We start from the raw sequence: 18,120 nt of genomic DNA on the forward strand, positions 1-18,120 counted from the left end.
AGACGAGACTTTTCTTGTCTATAGATCAACTTCATCTGGAACCTCTCCAAAGATAATGAACGCTTTAAAAAAACATATACTAAAACATGCCTAAAAACATGCTTAGGGTATATAATATGTTGGGGAAAAAGAAATCCATTATTTTTATAAGAACTACAGGACTTTATTTCTTCAGAATGTACGATTTGGGCCAAATATGCACCGTTTTGTTGTATGATTTGTTGTCATTTCAAAGGCAACTTCAAAATGCCTTTTTCATAGAAGTCCTGCTCTTTATTTGCGAAAAACTCTAGTAGTTGATGTTCACAATCAACCCTAGATACCAATTTTTTATCATTAAAGAAATTTTGCAATGGAAGAAAAAGATGGCAATCGTTTGGTGCCAAGTCCGGACTGTATGTTGGATGCATTACAACCTCCCAACAAATCTCCCAAAGTTTCTGGTGAGTTATTGGTAGATGTGTGTGGCCTAGCGTTGTTTTGGTGGAACGCGACGCCTCTCCTGTTGACCAATTCTGGCCGTTTCTGATCAATTGCTATCTTCAAACGATCCAGTTGTTGACAGTAGAGATCAGAATTTAGCGTTTGGAAGCAACTCATAATAAGTAATTACCTTCCAGTTCCACCAAATGCATAGCAGAACCTTCCTGGCCGTTAGTCCTGGTTTGGCCACAGCTATTTGACCAGTATCGTTTTCGCATAGGATTATCGTGATCCACTTCTCATCTCCAGTCAGCATTTGGCCAAGGCTTCGATCTATTCTATTTTGTTCTTTTAATTGGTGTGACACCCAAACCTCGAACTTCTTTTTGAATCCAGCATTGTGTAAATGGTTTAAAACAGTTTTATGGTCGATTTTTAGCTCCTGAGCGATGTTGCGACTGCTACCATGCCGGCCAACTTCGATAATTTCTCCGATTTTATCGACATTTTCTGCATTTCTTCTTCCCCAACCTAACTGACCCTTTTTTTACCCTTCACCACACTGTGGTACAGGGTATTATGTCTTTGTACATAGGTTCATAACAGACAAAATAAAACGAGACAGACACATGATTCCTCTTAAGAATATGCATAGAATCACTTTCTGAGTCGATTTATACATGTTCGTCTGGTCGAAAATAGGCACAGCTCATTTATTTGGCTCAAGGACCCCTATTGAAAAATTGGAAAAATCGTTTCCGATTTATATATAGCTTCCATATATAGTTTCGTTCGATTTTATGTAAATGGTGCACCAAAGTTAAGATAATTTTTATAAAATTTTCGTACTGAACATAACGTGTGTGAAGTTTTAACATTTTGGTTCTCATTATAGTCGACAAATGCCTTCGACCCCATAACGCATTTTTCAACCCACATACCTCCAATTCCATTTTGTGTTACAGAGTTATATACCGTTATCATAAGGAAGCATTCCGCCTCGTTTTCAATGATGGTCAATGTTTTCATACAGCTTCTCTATAGAGGTCCCCCATGGCATAGCTCCCAAATATAGATACAGACCTTTATTTATGTGTTTTGACATTAGGTTGAAAATCTTCCTACCAAAAGTTATAAATATTGGTTCGCTTTTTAGTTAGCCCCCATAAGCGGAAGCTTCCAAACTTCGGTGTTTTGGGCACGATACAAAAATAATATATATTGATTCAAATTCCAAGGTAGCCCCCATTTATTGACATTCCCCATTACTCAGTATTTTGGTCAAGTTTTTCCAAGTTGATATTTATACCCTTCACCACACTGTGGCAAAAATAATCGAGATAGACCCATGGTTCCTTTTTAGAATATGCATAGAATCACTTTCTGAGTCGTTTTATGCATGTCCGTCTGTCCGTCCGTCCATGTATTTTTGTTAACAAAGTACAGGTCGCATTTATGATCCGATTTGGATGAAATTTGGCACAGGTCACTTAATTGGCCCAAGAACGAACCCTATTGTGTATTTTGAGGTTATATAGCGCGTTTTTAACTGAATTCGCTGCAATTTGGTACGTTGAGTGGGTAGAAACTCTCCCTACTAAAAATTATAAATATAGGCCAATTTTTTCGGATATTCCCCATATAAGGGTACCCCCAAATTTTCGATATTTTGCAAATCTCCCTACTGCGTTTTTCAACGAAGTTCTTTGAAATTTGGTTTTTTGTAGTCGTATATGGTTACAAACCTCCCTCCTAAAAAGTATTAATATTCGCCCCCTTTTAGGGGTAGTCCACATATAACCCCCTTTTTATACCCTTCACCACACTGTGGTACAGGGTATTGTGTCTTTGTGCATATGTTTGTAACAGGAAAAAATCGAAATAGACCCATGGTTCATTTTGAGAATATGCATAGAATCACTTTCTGAGTCGATTTATGCATGTCCGTCCGTCCATGTATTTTTGTTAACAAAGTACAGGTCCCATTTATGATCCGATTTGGATGATATTTGGCACAGGTCACTTAATAGGCCCAAGTGCGAACCCTATTGAAATTGGAGAAAATCGGTTCAGATTTTGATATAGCTCCCATTTTTTGCACAGAGTATAGAATTAGGCCTAGATAGTTATATGCCAAGTCTTGTTGAAATCGGTTCAGATATAGATATGGCTCCGATTCATAGTTTCGTCCGATTTAATGTAAATAGTGCACCAAACTCCCAATAGTCGTCCGAAATTTTGCACAGAGTACTGAATTAGGTCCCTACTGATGTATGTGAAAATTTTTTGGAATCGATTTAGATTTAGATATAGCTGCTATATATAGTTTCGTCCCATTTTATGTAAATGAAACTCCATACTGCCAATATTTATCCGATTGAGACAAAATTTTGCACAGAGTACTGAATTAGGTCCCGACTGATGTATGCGAAATTTCTATATTTAAAGGATATGGGTGGCAACTCTTCTTACTATAAATTAAGAATATTTACCCACGTTTTACAACGGCGTTTTTGGTATGTTCAAGATCCTATCCCAATTTTCCAACCTGAGTGTCTGTAGTTTGGTATTTATTTTTTCCAGGCAATAATTTATGTTACAGTCCCCATATAAAATTTTCGATCGATTTTAGTTGTATTAAATGGACGCGAATATTTTCTCACCGAACGTAGGCTTTTGGGATTATAAGAAATACCAGCCGATAGAACATTTTCATTGAAGGTCTATGGTTTGAGATTAGGCTTCAATTTCCGTTTTTATTTACTGCAAATATCAATACATTCATAAATTAACTTGAGAGGAGGAACGATAATATTTCCACATATAGATTTTGGTATACAATATAAATTCGGATTTTTTATTCAAGCGTTTTCAGAATTCGTGAGGGAAAATACGAAAACAAAAATTCTGAGATTTTACATTAACTTGCATTCGCTGTAAAAATCGAAATCATTTCAAAAATTTACTTCCATTGATTGTACACCCATCGCCGTGGGACAATTTGTTTGCAATTTAATTTCACTTTTATCGAATATTCGTTCAACTACGTCTGCCTTATCCTATTAAGTTGATTAATTATCTTTCCCATTCACTAGTTATTTTGTGCCTGTGTGTGTATTTTCCCCATAAGTACTACTTCATAGTTTTATTAATGGAGTTTTTTTTTCCTTCTCTTTCATATTTTCATCCGCCGCATGAACCACAGCATCGACGACCGTTTGGCTCTCAAGGAAAAATTGCACTGTAAACCATTCAAATGGTACTTAGAAAATGTTTATCCTGATTTACAAGTTCCTGATTCATATGAATTTGGCCAATTTCGCCAAGGTGATTTCTGTTTGGATACCATGGGAAATTTGGCGGATGGCACAGTTGGTAAGTAAACATATCAAATAAAAACAAAATGAAATGAAAAGCAAAGCAAAAAATGTGAACGTCGAGTTTAATTTTTTATGGCATTGTTGAAGTTCAAGTGGGATTGTTTTTAAAGAGAAAGAATTATTATTGTTTTCATATCCTTTTTTTAAATGAAATATAATGTGTTGAAATGGCAAGTTCCATTGAAAACGACACATACTTTTTTGATATCAGTGAAATTGAAAACGATTTAAAGATTCTGTCATGAGCCGTCGTCGTAGGTACATTGACATTCTGGTCAGAGGTAAATTTACCCTTTCTCAGTCGTCGTCTCTACTGAAAATCGGGAATTCTGTCCAGAAAGATTGCATCGAATATCTTATACGCAGTATAAGACTTTTCACTTAATTGTCTAATGGAATTGGCTGAGGACTGTTCGTCAACCATTGCATTGAAACCTGATTTCATAGAAATCCACCGAAGCATATGTTGACTGCTGAAAGTCTTTCAAGTATAGGAATCTACAGAACGATAAATATATACCGTTAAAAACCACTCTCACCTTGGTTTGTGCATGCATAGGCCTATATATGATGGTCGATCAAGACTTGGATAAATTCATAAATATTTTTTGCAAGAAAATATATTTATGAATTTTTATTTTCTGGGATTCCGATGGTTTCAATTAATTTAAAACCAGTAAGGAAAGTAGTAAAGTCGGACTGGACCGACTATATGATACCCTTCACCACTTTGGGTATATTCTGCATATGTATCCGAAAAGACGTCACCTTTTTTAATGATTTTTTGACATGAAGTTGAACGAACTTAAATATGTGATTTTTATTTCTTTCTGGAACCTATGCTAAATTTAATTTTATTTGGGCAAGTTTAGAGTCGTTTGCGCACAGTGGGACAAATTTGTGTAAATCGATTCAAAACAAACTTGACATACTGTATTCGGTATGCTGCACTGTTTAAAATTTAATCTCAAGCAGACACCTATTGATTATTTGGTGTACAATTAACATAAATAGGTCGAAATTATATATGGAAGCTACGATATATCAATATCTGAACCGATTTGAAGCAAACTTGCCACAGATTAATTTATATTAATTTCAGTACATTGTGTGAAGCGGCTTAGGTGTACACATCATTGTAGATTTAATTCAATACGCTATGCCAAAATCCGTGCCAATCGAATGATTTTGAGAGACTTTCGAGCACCATTTACCTAAAATCGGGCGAAACTATATATGGAAGCTATATCTAAATCTGAACCGATTTTCAGGAAACTTCACACATATCATTCTAGACCTAATTCAGTGGGCTATACCAAATTTCGTGCAAATCGAAAGATATATAGGGACTTTGGTACACCATTTACCTTAAATCGGGCGAAACTATATAAGGGAACTATATCTAAATCTGAACCGATTTTTCAATAGGGTTCGTCCTTGGGCCAAATAAGTGAGCTGTGCCAAATTTCATCCAATTCGGATAATAAATGCGACCTGTACTTTGTTTACAATTTAACATGGACAGACAGACGGACGGACGGACATGCATAAATCGACTTAAAAAGTGATTCTATGCATATTCTCAAAAGGAACCATGTGTCTATCTCATTTCATTTTGCCTGTTACAAACATATGCACAAAGACATAATACCCTGTACCACAGTGAAGAGTATACAAATTTAAGGATTCTGTGGACTTGTGTTAAGAAGAAAATATTTTGATCGGAAAGCCTGAATAGAATACAAAATATATTTTCGCGGATTCTGAATGCCTGGATCAATTCGATATAGTTTTATTAGAATTCTGAAGACCTGGTTAGAAAATATTTTCAATGACAAATATAAAAAATTAAAAATTTTGATTAATTAGAAATTATTCGTTCAAATTAATTTGAATATATTTTTTAATAACTCTGAAAGTCTTAACATATTATAAAATACTTTATTTAAGGACTTGGAAAAGACCCTGAATTATATAGAAAATATTTTGTTCAAGTTGTATGTAGGCCCGAGGTAATTCGAAAACATTCTTCTTAAAGAACTATTAAGGTCTGGAGACGCTGGTGGAGACCTGTAAAATTTAGCAACAGTTTTCAAGTATTTTGATTAAAAACAAAAACAGTAAGGAAAGTATTAAAGTCGGACTAGGCCGACTATATGATATCCTTCACAACTAACAGATGTCGCCTTTTCGAAGGAACATTGACATGCAATAGAATTGAATTGAAACCGTTTTCAGTTCCAATTATTTTATTCATCACATTCTTTAAAACTTTCAATTTTGACTTCCATAAATGATGTCAATAAAATAAAACGTTATGATTTTTCTCGCACAGTTAATTGACATATTCATATGCTTGACAAAAAAAGCTTTAAAACAAATTAAGAAAACACAAAAAAACAACAACAACGAAACGATAAAAGTGATTTCTTATTTTAATTCACCAGCCCCACTCCCACACACACACTCACATGTATTTCGCATTTTAACGTCAACGTTGATTTTCTTTTCGCCTGTTTTTTCATTGTTTACCTTTCATTTATTTGCAGGTCTCTTCCAGTGCCACAATACTGGCGGCAATCAGGAGTGGGCCTACACCAAACGCCAACAAATAAAACACGATGATCTCTGCTTAACACTGGTGCAATTCTCACGCGGCTCACAGGTCATCATGAAACTATGCGACGATTCGGAAAATCAAAAATGGGTGTTGCGTGAAGGCGGTTTTATACGGCATCACAAATTGAATGTCTGCCTGGATTCGAGGGATCACACACAGGTCGGTATCTCGGCCCAGCGATGCAATTCGGCATTGGAGACCCAACGATGGTTGTTTACCACAACAAAAGCGTGAGGACGACGACAACAGCATCAACACAACAACAACATCACTGATGAGGGCAGTTAAATTCTGAATATGGTATGGGTACTGGCATAGGGTATGTGGGCTATTAAAGGCAAAGAAGTGGAATTAAAATGGGAGTGAAAAAAACGAAAAATGCTAAGGGATAAATATTTGACAAGAGATGGCATGGATTGATGAAAAGAAAATAAAGGACTTGACTGAAGAATATTTTTTTTTTGAAAGCAACAAGAACAACCAACGGGGCTACATCAGCAGCTATTACTACCACTAAAGCAACAAAACAATAAACGAAAAACTGAGCATTTCACAAAAACAGAAAAAAACAAAACAAGAAAATAAAGAAAAACCAAAAAATAACGACAAATAAATGTAGTGTACGTGAACCCAACGATGGATGGATGGATCGACCCACAGCAGATGAAATGAGGCTACATTTTCACTTAAAAAAATCCATCACTAGCTAACTGCCTGTATATTGTCCATCAACGTTGAGAGGAACGCATTGAGAATGAGTTGGGGTGTTGGGTGGTTGGTTGGCTGGTAGGTCCGTCGGTCGGTCAGTGATTTTTCTGAGATTGTGTTAAACATTTGCCAGTGATATTAATTATTGAAATGTGTTCTTTTTTCGTGTATGACTTTTTTTGATAAGTTTTTAAATTTTATTGGATCAACAGAGGAACCAATTTTTGTATGTATTCATACAAAATATAATTTCGAAATTATAAATATGTTTTTAAGCGTTTTCATACTGGGTTCCACTGTTAATTGCAATATTAACTTTTAATACACCATAAATGCGGGGGGCAATTGTACAAGGAAATTGTTAAAAAATTGTAGCCGGCAATGTTAATGAAAATCATTGTTTGCGAACGATATGAAAACTTAATGACGTGAATGATCTGACAATGAGTTTAATTTGTTTGCAAAAGAATGGTTGCGATGGAATAAGAGGATAATTACTTTTTTAATAAAAATACACCAATTTTATTTAATATTAATTTTATCAAATGTTATCGAAATTAAGATATTCAAACAGGATGAAATTGTATGGCAAGAACATGTATTTTTAGTTAAAAAAAAAATGTCCGATTTGTAAAGATCAGGAAGGAAATGTAGATAGCGAAGTGTTTTCAATAGATATGGCGAATTTAAATTAATTTGGGGACTCTGCTAACAAAGTCTGACATGTTTTTAATTATGTTTTAATCAATGGAATTTCCAACTCTAGACTATGAGATCCATTTTGTGGTATAGTTTAATTCAAAGTTAATTTACATTGGCGATTTTAGATTTGTAATCCTATTCTGTGGCAAAATTGCTTATTTTTGTCTGGAGTACAGTACCACATTTAAGAACTATTAAAAGATTTATAATTATGACGTTTCTAGAGGTATTTAGACAAGCAACATGATATGAATCTGAAAAGCCAGATTTAATCCAAATATAATAAAATGGTCCAAAAGCGTATATTTAAATTTTAGTACGGAAACCAAAATACCATATTACAGTCAATTCGGTTGAAAAACGTGTCCAAAATCATCAAAATACCGAATATTGGGAGATAACGTTATATGAGAGCTACACCAAATCGTACAATACCTAACATCCTAGGAGTACTAGCAATGTCTGTACGAAATTTCAAAAGACTGTCACAAATAAATCGACATAGAATTTTATTCTGATCAATAATATTTAAACTTTGTGGGGTCTCCGAGGGTTTGAATCGGAATGACACTGTACCTTATGGCTGAACATGGCTGCCTTAAGGTGTATATTATGTGTGTTCATCCGTCTGTCTTTTGAAATCACGATAGAGATTGCCATATTTGAGATAGAGCTTTGATGGTTTGCACTGGCATTGGTATCCTCCTAGGATTGTTGGTATGGCAAATATCGGTCTACGTTTTTGTATAGACCTTATGGAAATTTTTTTCAACCGATTTGGTCTATTCCTACCGAATAGGATCAATATTAGTCGACTTTTTAGGGTAGGCTCCATATAGGGGTACTCCCATTATCCAGTATTTTGGGGAATTTAGACATGTTTTTCAACAGAATTACCTATAAATTGACATTTTGGATTCACTTTGGCTATCAGGTTTGCCTACGAAAAATTATCAATATTGGCTTTTGGTTCGGAGTATTCCCCATATAACCATTTGGGTAGGTGTTCTACATAATTGATTGTAATTTGTTAGTTTGGATTGTGGTATGGTAGTAAATATTCCTACTAAAAATTATCAATATTGGTCCACATTTTAGGTCAGCTCCCACTATATAACGCTACACCCCAATGATCGGAGTTTGAGCACATGTATCATGGAGTATAATAATATCTTCTTACTAAAAATTTAGGGTATCTCCCATATGTCGCTACCTCCTAATTTTCGGTATTTTGGGGAGCTTGTACACGTGCTTTTACCAAATTAGATGTAATTTTAAATTTTGGGTTTTCAGATCGACTTAAGGAATTTTGAATTCATCCCACGTGGTGGAGCGTAAAATAGACATAAAAGTAGACATAAATTCCACGCAAATAACTTTTGGAGGTCAATATAATGAAAAGTTTGAAATTATTCCAAAACTATTACATTTGTTCATATATACTTTAATATTTTCCGAGTTATAAAGGGGTGGATCTCGGCTTTGGTTATTTTGAAAAAAATGACTTATTGCCCTCCCATTCTTCAATATTTAACCAAAGGTCCAAAGTTTGTTGGTATTCAGATATAGCCCCAGATTTGATTAAATTGAGGCACCACACAACCAAAGTTTTTCTGATTTATAAATAAGAATTTTAGAACCACTATATCCAAATCCGTGTCATTATAAGGTTCCCTATTCCTTTATAAGGTTCCTATTCCATTCCATTACATTTATTTTGCAAACATCTACTGTGCGTAATCCTCCAAAAATGAGTCCATTCGTCTTCAACATATTCATTAGCGACAATTTTTATTGTTAATCTAAGGTTGAGGTAGTGTTAGATATATTTTCGACATTTAGCTTATGGGCGAAAATTCGATACAAATCTGTATTTAAGTAGCTTTTTATACACTAAGTAAAATATTCAAATGTCACACAGTATATCTGTCACAAATTTTATAATACGATATTATGTATCTAACATCTCAAAATATATTCCAGTTTTTCCTTTCAACTTGGTCTGTAGAGATATATAATTAAAAAAAATTAGAACTAATTTTTTTAGAGTTAGTTTTTGAACACATTGGTAAATAAAAATCCAACCTATTGCCACCCAACTGCCCTTCACTAATGGATGTGTTAAATATTCAAAGTCCAGTAATAATAAAATACTTTTTATGTTATCATTATTCTCTATGAATTTAGACTGAAAAACAAAACATCCCACGTTCTTTTTGTTTTTAAAAATATATAATAATTAAGTTTGCTATACTGTTTTTTGCTCAACAAATTTCTAAAACAAAAGGGTTACACCTAACAACACCTAAAAACATTCCATATAAACGTGGCTTTGATAAAATTAACATCCCTCCCCCTACCTATGTATACCTATCTCTGTGTATAAGTAAATCTGTTCCATTTTGTTTCCTATGTAAATTTTAATGTGTGTGTTTTTTTATTCTAAAAAAACTATCCATATATTTAATTATTATTAAGTGTCAATTAATTGTTAAGTATCTATGAATTTTAATAAAAACAGTAAAAATTAAAAAAAAATTCTACTATTCATTTGCAGAACACTTTTTTAGTAATTTTTATTTTAATTATTTTAATAAACTATAAATAATTAAGTTAGTTATTTTGTTTAAACATATATAAGTATAACTTATCCCAATCCTTCCATTTTTCATAAAATTTAGTTTATAATGCATTTTTTTTAATTGTCAAGTTAACAGATGGACTAAAAAACTAAAAACACCACAAGGTATTAAATCTTGAAATTTTTAGTCCGTTTGTTACTATCCCTCTATGGTACATATAGTCCTTAAATAAATAAAAAAAAATAACTGTTTTTTGTACTTAAAATATAAAACCCCATTTTTAAAAACAAACAACAACAGAAATAAAAAAATAAAATTACATTCAAAAAAATATAGAAAAAAATGTCAAACAAAACATAAGAAGGTACGACTAAAACTAAAATTATAAATTTATAAAATAATAAAAATAAAAAAATCCTTAATTAAAAATTATATATGTAAATAATTATTTGATAATTATGAAATTAATGAAAACAGAAATTGTAAATGTAATTTGTAATAATTTGCGTTTTTAGCCAAAAAAAAAGATAAGAGCCAATAAAAAATAAAAATCATAATCATTAACATAAACATCAAAATAAAAATAAAAAACTAAATACATTTAATTATTTTTAGTTATTGGAAACGCCAAAGAAGCTCTACTATCCATTATCTTTTCGTTCTTTTTTTCGGTGGGCTTAGTCCAAATTCGTTTCCAAAAAAAATTGAGACATAAATTCTATATATGTATATTTGTATAATTTTTTTTTTTAATCTTATAAATTTTGTTTATCTATACATAAATATGTACGAACATAAACATACATACATAACTACATTAATTGCGATTATACCAAAATTATACAAAATGGCAAGAAAAACAAAATACATTTAAAAAATAAAATCTGAAATAAATAAAAAAATATTTAAAATTTATTTTCGGTTTTTCATTTCAAATGGGTATAATAAAATGGTACTTTTTATCACGATATAGTTGGAAATTTTCAAAAGAGTATTTTGGTGATCCTTGGAGCATTTACCAACCAAAGTGATTGTAATTTGGAATACCAGAGCGTCAACTGGTAGATATGTAGAGGTGGATTTATGTTTTGACTTAGCCACATATAAAGGCCCTTGTAATTTGGTATACCGGATGCCTGGTGAAATGTTTCTACTTTAACCAGAAACAGTGGTCCCATCCAGTTTTCCAATCCTCAGAGAATAATCATAAACCATAATCTATTGATAGTGAATTTAAAATGTCCTGATCGATTTAATAAAATTTCGGCTCCGACGAACTTAACGATGTCTTTATTTGTTATTTCTATGATTTCATTCGTATCTGTCCAAAACGGAATAAAATACGTTACTGTTCTCTTATAGTACTTACTACATTTCCAAAACTATATCCATATCTCAATACTACACACCCATTCTGACCACAACAGAGATCTAGGTGTATACTAATTTTGGTACCATTTATTAGCATCCGTACTCTTGTAGTTTTATGTCCAAACTTCATGATTCGAGCTCTATAGGTTCAACGAAATCTTAATTTTACCAAATTTAGTAACACATATATCTCCAATTGAAATCATATATTCCAATTTCAGGATTCCAGCCCGATCGCATCACCCAAACATAATTGTACCAAATTCAGTGCAATTTAAAACATATTATTACGAAATTCCAAAACTTCCTTCATACCCCAATCCTACACTCCAACTGTAATTTTCATTTCAAATTTCAAGATTCCAGCTTTATGGGTTCAGCCAAATCCAAAATTAGGTACATTTAGTACAAATTAGTACGAAATTCCAAACTTACCTATACACCGCAATCCTACACCCTAACAATGATCCTAACTCTAAATTTAGGGATTCCAGCTATATCCGTTCAATCAATATTCAAATTTAGTAGACATAAGTGGGAGTTTCAAATACTACCTATATCAAACAACCAAATCGGGAAATAAGATTTCCCAATACTACACCATGACAGCGATGCTTACTTTAAATTTCAAGATTCTAGAACTTTAAGTTTAACTAAATCTAAATTTGGTACCATTTAGTACACATTATTACGAAATTTAGTACACATAAGTACGAATTTTCTAATCTACCTATATAATGCAACCAATGGAAATCTTATTTCCCGATTTTAGGATTCCAGTACTATCGATTCACTTAAATCCAAATTGTGCCAAATTTAATACACATTAGTACGAATTTCCAAAAATTTCCTACATAACCCAATCCTACAACCCCACAATGATCCTTACTTCAAATTTAAGACCAAACGTAGTACATGTTAGTGCTTTTTAGATACTTATAATATGTCGAATTTCCAAAAAAGATTTCAAGATTCAACTTCAGTCGGTGGTTTGATGAATCGTTAAGTCAGTAAACAATTTTGAAATAATAAACATTAGCCATAAAACTGAGGGTGTAAACATGGAAAATTTTAAGTAGGAATACGTAATAGTAAAATAAAATCTCTGGAAATGCTTTTTGAAAAACTATTTTTCAAGATCCAAAAACCTTCAAAATATGGAAAATGCGGCGAGAACTTTACGAGGTGGCGTATTCAAAACGTGCATCTGCATTTAACATTTTTCTTCGAAAATTCAACCCATACAATAATCATTCGGTAATCTAGGTCCAAACTAAGATGTAGTAGCCATATATATCGAGCCATATTCGCCAAATAAGTGTAACCCTAAAATTTGAAATTTTACAGGAGAAGGTTTTTTTAATAAATTCAGATTTAATAAAGCTATTATTTTGAAATTTAGAATTATAGTTTTGTTTTACATGCAATACTTAGTTTAAGCAATTTTGAGTCGATTTTTGGAATTAACGCAATTATGGCCCGAACATCGCGAAATTGTACAAGAGGAAGGGGATCGGGCCAAAGAGTAAGCATGCATGTTTTGATAAGGATTGGGCAATATTTAGCGGGCCAAATGGACCCGGTCTTTTGTGTGAAAAATTACAAAATTTGTATTCTATGGCGTATATATTTGCCGATGAAGGACCTAGACCCGAGAAGTTGATAGTATGTTCAAGATGAGTGGTTGACCTTTAAATTTATAGCAATTATATGGTCGTATGTACTCGTATGTAGGAGTTACACTTAAATATTTACGGGTGCTAACGTACTGAGATATTATTTAGTAACCCATTTTCACACTAGAGGGCTGAAATATAGCGCTGATCGTTTTGATATTTTCCATAAGATCTCAGTTATGCTCAAGGACAACGCCTATAATTTTTGGTGATGATCAGATAATAATTTTGGGATGAAGTCGACCGAAAACTTATTTTTTTCGACATAACCCACGGTAAAGAGAATCCAGACAAGTACAGCCTTTGTCTATAGAATATTAGAAATATTTGTTGATGTCTAGTCTGTCAAGAAAGTGCAAATATCGCGGAATATTGCCCAAGCTCAGAATATACAACCACATAAAGTTAGATTTTCGTGGAAGTTGTGTAGGGTATCATATGGTCGGCTCCGTCCGACTATACTGTTCCGCACACTGGTTTTAAATTAAATTTTAAATTTAAAAATAAAAATGTTTTTGCAAAATAGTCAGGCTGAATCCCAGTTTGTTGTTTTTATATAAAAAAAAAACAACTATTTATTAGTGGGGAATGTATGGCATTGCTTGCCGAGGGGTAAGGCAGGGAAGACTATAGTTTCGGATCACGCCACTGATCCTCATCAGTTCCCTTAGTTTTTTGTTGGGATATTCTCCCCAGAAGCTATTGCTTCTATACAAAAAACCTTTCATACCCAAATGTCTCTTGTAACAAAGCGAAGTACTTAGCTGACCAACGACATAAACTGCATGAGAATTTCGCTGGAGCCTCACTTCGATGTTAACAAGGCATTTACAAACAATACCACACCTTTCCCACTGTTGATGAGGATCAGTGGCGTGATCCGAAACTATAGTCTTCCCTGCCTTACCCCTCGGCAAACAATGCCATACATTCCCCACTAATAAATAGTTTTTTTTTTTTATAAAAACAACAAACTGGGATTCAGCCTGACTATTTTGCAAAAACAAAATACAAATGGTATCCCAAATAAACCGCCAACACTACAGAAGTTGTAGACGCAGGCACGGTTAAACTGTTTGGTTTGTTGCTGTACACTAGCAAACCAACAAAGTTGTTGTGTGCATTTGTCGCGATGTGACAACACACAACAGTGGGAAAGGTGTGGTATTGTTTGTAAATGCCTTGTTAACCTCGAAGTGAGGCTCCAGCGAAATTCTCATGCAGCTTATGTCGTTGGTCAGCTAAGTACTTCGCTTTGTTACAAGAGACATTTGGGTATGAAAGGTTTTTTGTATAGAAGCAATAGCTTCTGGGGAGAATATCCCAACAAAAAACTAAGGGAACTGATGAGGATCAGTGGCGTGATCCGAAACTATAGTCTCCCCTGCCTTACCCCTCGGCAAACAATGCCATACATTCCCCACTAATAAATAGTTGTTTTTTTTTATAACAACAACAAACTGGGATTCAGCCTGACTATTTTGCAAAAACAAAATACAAATGGTATCCCAAATAAACCGCCAACACTACAAAAATAAAAATTTAATTTTATTTTTGTAGCTGGGAGCAGTGTTGCCGAAAGTGGGCATTTATGCCCAAAAGTGGGCATAAATAATATAAAATTTACGACTTGGGCTGATTTTGGGCATTTTTTTCGTTCCCGGCACATTTACATTTTTTTCTATATTTCTATATACCCTACGCAAATATGTTGTGAGAAATGTTATTGCCCCAAAAGTTTGTAAAACAGCGAAATATTACTCCAAGACTACCGATATATTTCGACTAGCTGATTCGATTTACACATGTTTTTTCCCCCGTCTGTCCATTATAATTTGTATTTATGGATTAATAGCCATTTGTATGTGAATTCGGTTCTACTCAAAGACGACTACTACACTGCGTATCATAACTATATATGAACCTTTTATTCAATTGTTATGTTAGTTGATAAATACAATGGACCCATTAAGTTATTGTACACAATAAAATCATCAAACTCTCCCTTATTTTGAATAAGTTCAAAAATTCTGTCCATCATACTGTCTATCAAATTTTGTTCGCAAATATTCATCAATTGACCGCCATTCATCAATAATCACTCCTTTGGGTTAAACACAGTTTGGTATTGGCGGTTTTCTGCATAGACACGAAGAGTCAAGATTCCCCATGTTCTCAATCGGATTCTGGTAGGAAGTTGGAATATTTTTTTGATTTTAACCATTCTTAAGTATGTCGACTTTTATGATCTAACGAATTGCCCTGCTGAAAAACGAGTCTTTCATTGTTACTGCTTTCACAAAATGGCAATAATTTGTCTTCCAAGACTTAAACGTACTCCATTGAATTCATTCGTCAACTAGGAAATGTCAAATCAAAATGCTCCCATGACCATTAAAGAACCGCCACTGAAATTTTGTTGTAAGGAATATCGTGGTTCCTTCCGTAGATCTCTCCAATAACAATTTAAACCATGTTCAGTCGTATTTGTATGGTCAGCCCTGGTTTACTGGGGTCTACGAAACTACTCTCTAGTGCCAAGGTGGAAAATCTGTTATTATATTTAACCGATAATTGCCCAAAATTTATATATTAATATATAAGTATTAAGGCCTTTCATTTGTAGACCACATAGTATTTACCTTCCTCTTTATATAAGGTATATGCTTTTTCAAAGAGTTATGCCCTAGAGGCCACATATTCGGGTTTAATTCAGATTTGGTAAGATATTACGATGTGCAATCAATGCATGAAATCATTGGTGGGTTCCGACCTTCGAACTTTATATAGTTTTGGTAAAAGTAGGTGGAAAGATTGAATCAGACATTCCGTTCAACTGATATTGGATGAAAAAAAATTAAAAATTTCGACGCTTTGTGGGGAGGTACTGGAAGGAGTGGTTCGATGTTCTCTATCTCCGATCTTGATTTAAACATTAATATGTGCTAAGTTTGGATGAAATATGTTACTTCTTTCGAAAAATATCGTGCGCACCAGTCATCCAGACAGACAGACGGTCATTTGTAAATGGAATCCAAATTGTCGAATCGGATTTGCTCCAAAGACACATGGCGTTTAGACTCCATTTCCAATATTTCGACTAGGGAATTTTGCCGCAACAAAGTACAAATTTTTAAATCAAATACATTAAAAAACTAAAAATCAATTTTTCCATACTTCCATGCTGCAAAACAGTGTACTTTTCAGCAATTAAAAAAATATAGAACAAAAAGGACCCTCGCTTTTAATATTTGTATCTTTTCTTTAACGCTTAAATTTTTGGGCATAAATTGTTAATTTTGGGCACTTTTTAGGGGGAATTTTGGGCGGAAATAAAATTTTCAAACGGCAACACTGGCTGGGAGCCTATATAGGCGAGGTGAAGCTGAGAGTCTTTATAGGCGAGCTGAAGTTGGGAGCCTTTATAGGCGAGCTGAAGTTGGGATCCTTTATATGCGAGCTGAAGCAGGGAGCCTTTATATGCGAGCTGAAGCAGGGAGCCTTTGTAGGCGAGCTGAAGGGAGTCCTTATATGCGAGCAATAGGTCCGGCGTTTGTCCTTATAAAATGTATAAAAAATCCCATGCCTATATGGTCCACATTCTACCGATTTTATGGGATTTTCTACTCCCATCGATCACTTTCAAAATCCGCTTTTGGATTTCAATTTCTTCTTCCTCATTTTCCCCAGAAATTAATTTGTCTGCATGATTTGACCGCAGCGTAGTTCCTCTTCTTTTCCGCTTAAAAAACATCAAGAAATCGGATCACATATGTATCACTGGCATGTTATTAAAAGCTTCCAAAGTACGAATTTCTAATATATTACTAAAATAATTGTGTTGTTTTTTATACCCTTCACCACACTGTGGTACAGGTTATTATATCTTCGTGCATATGTTTGTAACAGGCAAAAGGAAGCGAGATAGACATATGGTTCCTTTTGAGAATATGCATAGAATCACTTTCTGAGTCGATTGACGCATGTCCGTCTGCCCGTCCATGTATTTTTGTGAACAAAGTACAGGTCGCATTTATGATCCGATTTGGATGAAATTTGGCATAGGTCACTTATTTGGCCCATGGACGAACCCTATTAAAATTGGTAAAAATCGGTTCAGATTTAGATATAGCTCCCATATATATATATATATATATATATATATATTCGTTCGATTTAATGTAAATGGTGCACCAAAGACCCTATATATGTTTCGATTTTCATGAAATGTGGTACAGCGTAATGAATTAGCCCTAGAATGATGTGTGTTAAGTTTCCTGAAAATCGGTTCAGATTAAGATATAGCTATAGATAAAATTGTGAACAGTGCTCTGTGCTGCAGCATACCAATGGTATATGCAACGGTTGCTCAATTAAGTCTAGATTTACATATAGCTCCACATATATTATTTTCCTAGATTTCATACAAATGGTAGGGGAGAGGGGGGCACCTTTGAACACTTTTTGCTTTCAAGCCTTATAACATTTTTTATTTTATAATTTTTGGTGTCTTATAAATTTTAACTAATAGGTACATATGTAACCTTTAAAATGAGTATACATATGACATACTATAAGCTTGATAAATATATTTTATTACTGTTTTAATGGACGAACTCAAAGTGTTCAAAACTGCCCCCCCCCCCCCCAGGGGGGCA

The 18,120-nt window shown here is 33.7% G+C and overlaps 1 protein-coding gene across 1 annotated transcript; it reads left to right on the top strand.

Annotated features, from left to right (window-relative positions):
• The first annotated feature begins 3,617 nt into the window (after positions 1–3,617).
• LOC133332097 (polypeptide N-acetylgalactosaminyltransferase 2-like) lies at positions 3,618–6,681 on the top strand. Its single transcript, XM_061540478.1, has 2 exons — positions 3,618–3,798; positions 6,353–6,681. Exons 1-2 carry the CDS (start codon positions 3,618–3,620, stop codon positions 6,655–6,657), a joined length of 486 nt encoding a protein of 161 aa, XP_061396462.1. The 3' UTR covers positions 6,658–6,681.
• The last annotated feature ends 11,439 nt before the right edge of the window (positions 6,682–18,120 follow it).

Source organism: Musca vetustissima, unplaced genomic scaffold (assembly GCF_032173495.1).
Source record: "Musca vetustissima isolate MV318-11 ecotype Yass unplaced genomic scaffold, APGP_CSIRO_Mvet_v1 utg57885, whole genome shotgun sequence".
Lineage (NCBI taxonomy): Eukaryota > Metazoa > Arthropoda > Insecta > Diptera > Muscidae > Musca > Musca vetustissima.

Coding starts and splice junctions, on each gene's coding strand:
- LOC133332097 (XM_061540478.1), top strand. CDS start 3,618: ATGAACCACAGCATCGACGACCGTTTGGCTCTCAAGGAAAAATTGCAC. Junction 3,799..6,352: donor TTTGGCGGATGGCACAGTTG/GTAAGTAAACAT, acceptor ATTTATTTGCAG/GTCTCTTCCAGTGCCACAAT.